The sequence below is a fragment of the Sparus aurata genome, chromosome 7, assembly GCF_900880675.1.
Source record: "Sparus aurata chromosome 7, fSpaAur1.1, whole genome shotgun sequence".
Lineage (NCBI taxonomy): Eukaryota > Metazoa > Chordata > Actinopteri > Spariformes > Sparidae > Sparus > Sparus aurata.
In genome coordinates this window covers 4,390,849-4,401,311 of record NC_044193.1, presented here as the reverse complement: position 1 = coordinate 4,401,311, position 10,463 = coordinate 4,390,849, and the positions used below count along the sequence as shown (strand labels likewise).

The 10,463-nt window shown below is 39.7% G+C and overlaps 1 protein-coding gene across 1 annotated transcript; it reads right to left on the bottom strand.

Annotated features, from left to right (window-relative positions):
• Positions 1–2,115: 2,115 nt before the first annotated feature.
• LOC115584878 (fibroin heavy chain-like) lies at positions 2,116–3,840 on the bottom strand. The gene is made up of 3 exons (XM_030422754.1): positions 3,748–3,840; positions 3,524–3,552; positions 2,116–2,740 (listed from the first exon to the last, which is right to left on the bottom strand). The coding sequence occupies exons 2-3, from the start codon at positions 3,531–3,533 to the stop codon at positions 2,268–2,270; spliced, it is 483 nt and encodes a 160-aa protein (XP_030278614.1). The 5' UTR covers positions 3,534–3,552; positions 3,748–3,840; the 3' UTR covers positions 2,116–2,267.
• Positions 3,841–10,463: the final 6,623 nt, after the last annotated feature.

Genomic DNA, 10,463 nt, shown 5'->3' with positions numbered 1-10,463 from the left:
GTTTGAACATCAGTTTGGGTTTAGGAAAAACTATTCTACGTATATGGCTCTTTTGTTCCTCAGAGAAAAAAATCACTGCTGCACTGGAAAAAAATGAATACACTTTAGGCATTTTCTTAGATTTATCAAAGGCTTTTGATACTGTAAATTATGAAATTTTGTTATCAAAAATGTCATGCTATGGTTTTAGAAAACATGTTTTACAATGGATTGCAAATTACCTACACAATAGAGAGCAATTTGTTGTCTTCAATGGTGTCCAATCACAGTGGGCTGTACTAAAGTGTGGTGTCCCACAAGGGTCCATATTGGGACCCCTGTTGTTTTTGATATATGTTAATGTTCTTGTAAATGCATCAAGTTTATTGTCGCCTATTGTTTTCGCTGATGATACAAACCTCCTTGTCACTGACAAGAATTTTGATTCCCTTATTGCTAAAGCTAATACTGGACTTTTCTATTTTTCTTATTGGTTTAAGTTAAATAAATTATCATTGAATGTCAAAAAGTCAAACTTCATTATTTTCAGAAATAAAAACAAGAATTACAATGCAGATAAAGCTAAAATCTATATCAATGATAGCGTACTTGCACAAGTTTCATCAGCGAAGTTCTTGGGCGTCTACATTGATGAAAAACTTTGCTTTTAGAGTCATTGTGAATTTGTTTGTAAAAAGGTTTCAAAATCTTTAGGCATTATAAAAAGGGTAAAACAACATTTGAAAAAAAGTACACTTCTAAGCTTGTATTACAGTTTAATCTATTCTCATATCTCATACTGCAATATAATTTGGGCCAGCACCTACTCTTCTTATTTACAAGCAATTCATAGATGTCAGAAATCCTGCCACCAACTCTTCTTATCTAGCCCCAACAAAACCACTATTTAAACAATTACAACTTCTTACAATTTATGAGGTGAACAAGTACCAAACAGGGGTTCTTATGTATAAAGTAATCTGCCTTCCTGCATCTCTACCTATTTTTTTTCCAAGCTATTTTGAGTTTAACTCACATTATCATACACATTCTACAAGAAGAAAGAATGGTTTACATATTCCTTTCTGTAGGACCTCTGTTGCTAAATTCTCATTTGTCTATCAAGGTGCAGTGCTGTGGAATGATATAAAACATTTTTTAGAATCTAGTTTCTCTATAAATACATTTAAAACCAAGTTCAAACAATACCTACAGACCTAGTCACATCTTTGCATCATTGGGTTTTAATTGAAATGAATCTGCAATTTTATGGATATTTTCTGTTTGTTGTTTATTGTGTTTTTCTTTGTTTTTTCCCTTTTTTCTTTTTCTTTTCTTTTCTTTTCTTTTTCTATTGATTGATTTGTTTTAGTGATTTTGTATTGAGGGGGAGGATTTTATATAAGCCCTTTGGGTTTCTTTTCCTCTCCTGCACAATTATTTGTCTTTGTATTATTAAACATAATTCTTGTTTTATCATTGTGCATATAAATAAATAAATAAATAAAATAAATAAAATAAAATTTCCATAGAACAAAAGTTTGAGATTAATTTTGATTATACTTGGCTGTCTTTTGTGATTTGCAAGTCACCACGTACAGCTGCACAAGTTGTTGGAGATTTCCTTATCTGTTTAAGTTAAAGTAAAGTGAAAGTATGAACTTCAGAGAAGATGTAGCCTTTACTATAAATCTGTAAGTGTGTGTGTGTAGTAAATGTAAAAAGTACCCAAAACTCATACTTGAATAAAGATTATCAAATTAAAATATTACTGTGGGAAAGGTTAAAGTCACTCATACCAATAGGACTCAAGTTAAAGTATGAAAGTATCTGATGTGAACAGCTGGTGGAGGCTAGAACTGAGCCAGATCTCCATGTGAACATAAAGACTTGAGTTCATCCTATAAACATTCACTGCTTCTTCATATGAAAAGCCTCCAGTACATTTTTAGCATCATTCTTTGGTACTGACTGGGATCAGCTGTGCTCACAGGTAAATTTAACTCATTAACTAATTCAAAGTTTGGTTAAAAAAGTTGAGTGTTTTGTTTCATGTCTTCAAACAATGATAAAGTTGAGGTGAGAGCCAGAAGGAGGAACAGGAAGTCGTTGGAAGGAGACAAAGGAAACAGGAGATGCATTTGTATATTTTACTTTCTGTATGATGAAAACTGGTAATTTTTCTTTGACAATACAGACAGTATTAATCAGAAAATTACTCATCAGGATCATCAAAGTGTTTCATCTGCAGCAGGAGAAATAGTTTCATGTATAAATGCTGAAGGGGTTTACCACAACTTAAATGAAAGTTCATTCCCTAACAGAGAAATGCTCGTAGTTGGACCGATAGTGACGCCTGTTCCCAGCACCTTTGCCTCTAAACCTCTTGGACCGACACTCACACCAGTGTCTACTCCCAGTCCGACTTTAGCCTCCAGTGGACCGGCACTGGCTGAAGCACTCGCCACTTCTGCCCTGGCCATGGCTTGAGCACCCGACCCCAAAGAGAGTCCGGCTCCTGCGCTGGCATTGGGCCCCTTGGCCTCTGCTTCAAAAACGCTCCACTCAGCATGTGAATAACCCACTCCTGCAGCAGCGTATGCCCCAGCCTTTGCATCCTTAGTAAGTTCATCAAATGCACCTGTACCTGCGTAGGTACCAGCAGCAATAGCGTTACCAGGCCGGTCAATGTTTTTAACAAACTTTATGTATTCAGGGTCACTGACACAGATGTCTCTTCCGACACGTTGAGCTGCTTCCTCTGTGAACAGAGAAACACTTCATTTAGTCACAAAGACGACCAGACAACAACGTGCCAAATACTAACAGTGGTTCATCCATGATTGCAAAGTACAGTCTTGCCAGTTAAAAACAGATATCAGTCCACAGAACACATAACACCTGAAACCCTAAACGCTCATTGGTTGAACACATTGTAATAAGTTACATTTTATTTGTTTTTTTCAAGAAACCTTTATAAATGGTAAAGCGTTTCTGTGGTTTGCTTTGAAAGTCACAAAACCCAGCCCCCAGAGCAGTGTGCATGTCATGGTCCACTCTTGGTCCAATCTTATGTAGTCGTTTTCTCATGAATAATCATCTTGTTATTCTGGAAAACAACCTTTGTTGGTAATGATTACAACATAAATAACTCCAAGAAAACAAATACAATGTATCACAGGAAGACAGAGGAAATAAAGATACAGAAGATTTTCAAGATAAAATGTTCTCTTTTAAATTGTGACTTTATATTCTGTATCTCCTGAACCTTTTCTCACAACATTAGAACTGTTTCTTAAAATATCAACACTCAAGTCCTAAACTCTATTTTACCAATGGCCCATCAGAGTAAATCTATTTGACTGACGCAACAATTTTTTAAAAAGTAATTTACTTAACCTCACCCTGTACTTTACTGTACACATGTGAACATACACTATATTAAAGTTTATAAAGTGATAAATTAACTAGAGGTTTATTAAATGTAAATGTTACATCTGTCTGCTCGATAAACTATTCTTTTTAGAAGAAAGTATATACTTACTACTAGACATCTTGAGGACAAGATGTTTACTGTGAAAGAAAAAGAGGAAATGTCAGCAGCAGATAAAAACCAGAGTTCGACCTAACATGGAATAAAAATAACTGTGGTAATGAACATATTCTGTACAGATCTATAGAAAATTATATTTTATAACGCACCTGGAAAGCCATAAAGCATTTTCACTTTCAGTTGAAATAATAAAGCTCACATGGTGGACTACTCACCTGAACGAGGTTCCTTTGTTAACAGCAGAAGTTGTGTGCTGGGTCGGTCAGCTCAGATGCTGGGGTGAAGACAGTGGGGTGCACAGCACATATATACAAGACGGGGGAAGAAGGTGAAAGTATGAAAATAGCTTAACCACACCCTTAAACAAAGGGGCCAAAAAATGAGCGGTGCCCAGTAGGTGATTTGTTAATTTTCAACAGGGGGATGGCCCAATGGGAGCACCACCCTGCCCCAACACACCTGTGTACACCTCCCAAAGGACATTGTTGCAGAACACCTTAACCATAACTGTGACATTATTAATTCTACAATTGCATTTTATCCAGTTATCTCATTCTCTACCTACTACAATTCTCTTTTGATGACTGAAAGTCATGTCATGAGTAAATACACTTTTAAATTATATGCAGCAGACTGAGTTTTCACCTGCCACCAGAGACTACTGCATGGAGATGAAGAATGGGAATTGGATGAGTGTGTGAGTGAGTGTGATGGACAGGACATCACAAGATGATGTTGTCAGGGCTGAAGACCACAAAAGAAAAGTAAGGGGCAAAAGTGAGCTAAAGTCTAAGACAAGACCAAGATGAACCAGATAAGGCAAAGCAAAGACCAGGAAGAGAAACTCTGATTTAATACTCTTTGGCATGGCCATCATTCATGTATGCACTTGACAATGTTTAGGCTGAACACAATAATGAGTCATGTATGTTAGAGGAAGTAAATGAACCTACAAGACCTGATTGAATTGTTGTCTAATTATTCCCACACACCATCAGAATGGGGAAATAAAGAGACTACACACACGCAGGACCTCTTCCTGGTCTGACGTCAATTTTCCATCAGCTGGTTTGTAGATTGTCATCACAATTATTAGCAACTTTACTTTGTAGTCATGGTTTAACGATAACGAACACCATGTTTGAGCATAAGGGTGTTCATCAGTGCATGTGGCACCAGGACACCCTAGGCCGGAGGTCAATGATCTACTTTGTAGTCGTGTCATCTGACCTCCGGCCTCATGTCTTGGACACTCGGGTGAAGAGCGCGGCTGAGCTGTCAACCCAAACGCACTGTGAGGGTCTGCTGGGAACGTCTGGGAACGTCTGGAACCCTCTGTCGGGGAGGTCTTCAACTCCCACCCCTGGGAGAGCTTTGACCAGATCCCGAGGGAAGCTGGGGACATTGAGTCTGAATGGACCATGTTCTCCACTTCTATTGTTGATGCGGCTGTTCGGAGTTGGGGCCGTAAGGTCTCCGGTGCCTGTCGTGGCGGCAATCCCCGAACCCGGTTGCCGACACCGGAAGTAAGGGATGCTGTCGAGCTGAAGAAGGAGTCCTATCGAGCCTGGTTGGCTCGGGGGACTCCTGAGCCAGCTGATGGTTACCGGCAGGCCAAGCGTGTGGCAGCATGGGCGGTCACGGAAGCAAAAACTCTGGTCTGGGGAAAATTTGGGGATGCCATGTAGGAGGACTACTGGCATACCATCTGGCGCCTCAGGAAGGGGAAGCAGTCCTCGACCAACATTGTTTACAGTGGAGGTGGGGAGCTGTTGACCTCGACTGGGGACATTGTCGGGTGGTGGAAGGAAAACTTTGGGGATCTGGCCATGATAAGGTTTAGGCTAAAGAGGAAGTAAATGAACCTAGAAGACCTGATTGAATTGTTGTCTAATTATTCCCACACACCATCAGAATGGGGAAATAAAGAGACTACACACAAACCACAAGGCCTCTTCCTGGTCTGATGTAAATTTCCCATCAGCTGGTTTGTAAATCGTCATCACAGAGTATTCAAATCAAATCAATCTTTATTTGTATGGCACTTTTAATACATAAAGTAGCACAAAGTGCTTCACAGAGATTAAAAACAACAACAGAGATTAAAACAACAAAGAAAATCAAGAAAAGAAAATCACAAGAACCCAACCCTCCCACCCCCACAGATATGCACGGAGAGATACACAAATACATACACACTCAAATACACACGCACACAGACCCACCCACACATACACTAGCTGTCACTAAAGAGACATGACCGGGCACTGAGACCTGAGGCACGGAAGAAACTACCTTTGGGGGCCAGCTACACTGAGAGAGATCACGGTCAAAGGCAGCAGGGAGCACCGCCACAGAGACCACCCCAACCCGGGCAGACAGGATGCCCTGCACCAAGGTGCAGAGCCCTCTACCCGCCCGAGCCGAAACCAACCATTGGTTAGCACCCCCAGCGGCAGACCAGAGACAACTCCCAGTCTGGCAGGCCCAAAAACTGACAGACTAAAACAGTAAGATAAGCCGAAAAGCATAGAAGCTAAAAAGATGAGAGACTAAAACATGAAAGCATAGAGGCGAAAAACATGAGGGACTAAAACATAAAAGCATAGAGGCGAAAAACATGAGGGACTAAAACAGTAAAAAAGGATAAAGGATACAAATGCTAGTAGCACAGCAGAAAAGGAATTAAAACGAATTTAAAAAATCAATTAAAAGCCTGGTTGAAAAGCTGGGTCATGAGCCTCTTTTTAAAAACCTCAACAGTGTCCATGACCCTGAGGCTCTCCGGCAGGCTGTTCCACAGTTGGGGGCCATAATAACTGAAAGCCGCCTCCCCGTGCTTTTTTGAAATAACCTGTGGTGTGGTTAAAAGGCCGGAGGACCTCAGGGTCCACGGGGGTTGATAGGGTAAAAGCAGGTCAGATAGGTAAGAAGGCCCAAGACCGTTAAAACACTTAAAAACTAGTAAAAGAACATTAAAATAAATCCTGAAATGCACAGGGAGCCAATGCAGCGATTTTAAACCTGGTGTAATGTGCTCCTGCCCTCTGGTCCTTGTCAGCACTCGTGCGGCTGAGTTTTGTAGTAATTGTAGATTCCAAATGCTCTTTTAGGGAAGGCCAGAGAGCAGGGCATTACAGTCATCTAAACGACAAGAAAATTAGCAACTTTTATTAGCAACTTTAACAGCATCTTTATCCATTTAATGACGCTAATGCTACAGCACAGCAAGCTAGGAACATCAGTCACGCTCTCATAACAGAGAAACCAAGTTAAATTGACGTGACTGAGTCTAGTCAGAGGGGCAAACCGTTAATTCACTGATGTCTACATGCTAACAAGCTTCTCAGACACTAGCTCGCTGTTTGTTACATATTTGCTGGTTACACTGCATTTAAAAGTAGAGATCCTATATAGGTGAATTGTTAATTTTTAACTGGGGGATGGCCCAATGGGCGCACCACCCTGCCCCAACACACCTATGTACACCTCCCAAAGGACATTGTTGCAGAACACCTTAACCATAACTGTGACATTTCTAATTCTAAAATTCCATTTTATCCAGTTATTGTTATTCTCTACCTACTAATTGTCTTTTTATCACTGAATTAAAGTCATGAGTAAATACACCTTTAAATTGTGTCAGTGGACTGACTTCATTCAGGCAGGGTTTTCTCATGATTCTCACAATACACCACAAGCAAGGTTATTTTAAGTTACATGACCCCTTCGTTTGTAGCTCATCGTTCTCTTCAGTCAGTCACTCGTTCTTGGCTTGCAGGCTTTAGCCCATTATCCACTGTTGTGTTGTCTAAATGTACACATAATCATGAAGTTGCAGCTGTGTATCTGCCTTGAACTACAGTGTTATGTTGACCGTTTGAGAACGAGGAGCTGAGAACTGTACATTACGTGATTCACGGCTAAACAACGTTGTACTGGAAACGCGACTGAACGAAGGAACGAAAGACCTAACGATATGAACGATTCTTCCTGCCGAACTGACCGATGGGAACTGAATCTCGACATCCAACGATGAAATCCACCTCTAATAAATCCACCTTTAAATTGTAGCAGTTGACTGAGTTTATTCAGGCAGAGTTTTCTCATGTTTCTCACAATACACTACAAGCAGGGTTATTTTAAGTTACATGACCCACATGACCCCTTGGAATGTTTAACCATCTAAATAGAATGGGAATTGGATGAGTGTGTGAGTGAGTGTGATGGACAGGACAGTAACACACAAAATGATGTTATCAGGGCTGAAGTCCACAAAAGAAAAGTAAGGGGCAAAAGTGAGCTCAAGTCTAAGACAAGACCAAGATGAACCAGATAAGGCAAAGCAAAGACCAGGAAGAGAAACTCTGATTTAATACTCTTTGGCATGGCCATCATTCATGTATGCACCTGACAATGTTTAGGCTGAACACAATAATGAGTCATGTCTGTTAGAGGAAGTAAATAAACCTACAAGACCTGATGGAATTGTTGTCTAATTATTCACACACCATCAGAATGGGGAAATAAAGAGACTACACACACAGGACCTCTTCCTGGTCTGATGTAAATTTTCCATCAGTTGGTTTGTAGATTGTCATCACCAATTATAATCAACCTTAACAGCATCTTTATCCATTTGACAACGCTAACGCTACAGCACAGCAAGCTAGGAACATCAGTCACGCTTTCATAACAGAGAAACCGAGACGTTTGAGTTAAATTGAGGTGACTGAGTCTAGTCGGAGGGGTAAACCGTTAATTCACTGATGTCTACATGCTAACATTGCGTCTCAGACACTAGCTGGCTGTTCTTAACATATTTGCCGGTTAAACTGCATTTAAAATTTCCTATATAGGTGATTTGTTAATTTTTAACAGGGGGGGATGGCCCAATGGGAGACCACCCTGCCCCGACACACCTGTGTACACCTCCCAAAGGACATTGTTGCAGAACACCTTAACCATAACTGTGACATTTCTAAATCTACAATTCCAATTCCAATTTTTATCCAGGCTTGACTCCACTGTGCGCCAGAGCTGATTGTGCTGATGTATGTATATATATATATATGTATGTGTATGTATATATATATGTGTGTATGTATATATGTATATATATTGTATATATATGTGTATATATGTATATAAGTATATGTGTATATGTATATGTGTGTATGTTTGTATGTATACATATGTATGTCATTTTTTTTTAAAGAAAGAGTAACTGGTTGAAATAAATCATAATTTATAGAATATTATATACATATATTATATCATAAAAAAAGTTTCTTCTTTGGAAGAAAATCCACTTAAAACGGTTGAACAGTTGTAGCTACAGACGGAGGAGACAGAGCAGTCTGTGAGAGGAGCAGGGAGCAGGAAGGTGGGGGCTAGAGGAGGATGGAGGGCTTCTGTCCTCCGTGGGAGGGATCTCCTTCCATTCACTCAATGCAGTTAGGATTGTTGCATGCTGATCTATGATTGGCTACGACGCGTAAAATGACGCGCTAAGGGAGGATGTCCTCCCTTACCAATCAGCAACCAGAATACAAGATTGACAGCAGGTTGGTCCAATAACAGTTCCCAAATTTCATTCTCACATTTATACAACCGTAAACAAAAAATACTTCTGTGTATTTTACAGCTTTCACTGCCAGCCATGCTCGGACATGAAATATGGAGTTTTCGGCCATATTGGAATCGGTTTCAAAGGAAATATAAGCAAATTTCTGAAAGAAATCAGAGAGAAGCAGTCAGAAAGATAATTCATAGTTTTCGTTCCGTTCGTCCTGCTGGAGGACATAACGTTAGCGGCACGACCAGGACACAACACAGAGCAGCAACACAGTTGTTTTGGGCGATTGTGTGATGTCCTGTGCTGTTGTGAAGTCTGTACATTGACTGCTGCGGTAGCACAGTGGGTAGAGCAGTTGCCTGCCACACAGCTGACTGGTAATTGAATCCTGGAAGGGGTATACCTTGGTATTTGTTTTGTCTTGTATATTAGCCATTTAATAAAATGATTTTTAAAGAAGTCTTGTAAGTCATTGTTTTGTGGCTTAATTTTCATTGAATATAAGGAAGTAGGGATAAGTAGTTGACTTGTATGAAATAACATGACACCGTGGACTGGTTTTCCTCCTGTCCTCCAATTTTTTCAGTCATCAGCCGCCACTGATGTACATGTTTAAGTAGGTATGTGTGTGATGGGGTGGGTGGGGCGTGGGGGCTGTGGAAGTGGTAGAGCAGTGTATTTTTGTGTCTGTTGTGTATTATTGTAATGTATGTTTTGTGTTTTCTTTGTATCTGTGTTGGGACCCCCTCGAAAACGAGATGCTGCATCTCAAGGGGTTGAATTTCAGCCAAACTGACTTGAAAGTGTATTCATTGTTATAATTGTGTGTTTTTTCTCTTTGTTTTGGGTAAGTTGTCCACTTCTGCTATAAGACACAGTGGGAGCATGTTAACATTCATCAAGTCTATCAAATTATTGGTGTATAACATGTATTGGTCTCAATGGCTATTTTGTTAACATAATACTTAATTACAAAGAATTCTCTTGATTGTTTTCATTTGCTCATTTTGATTGACCAGCAGTTTCATTCATTAAATTATTAAATTTCCAATTAAATGAACTATCTGGATATTTGTCATTTTTGTCTGATTCAAATTGTTTACACATTATTTTTCTGATACGTTCACTCTGCAGCTGAATAAAGCTAAATACAGTCCAAACTGCTCAGAGGAGACATTAATCCTGCACAGTTCACATACAGGTTACTGAGGACTCAACCTGACGTCTTAATTAACACACACACACATCAAGCCAACATGCAACTCAACCTAAACACACAAGATTATTTAAGTGTCCAGTAACTTTGTTATTTTCAGTGAGTGCTGTATGCTGTGTTTTCACCACAAGGGGGCA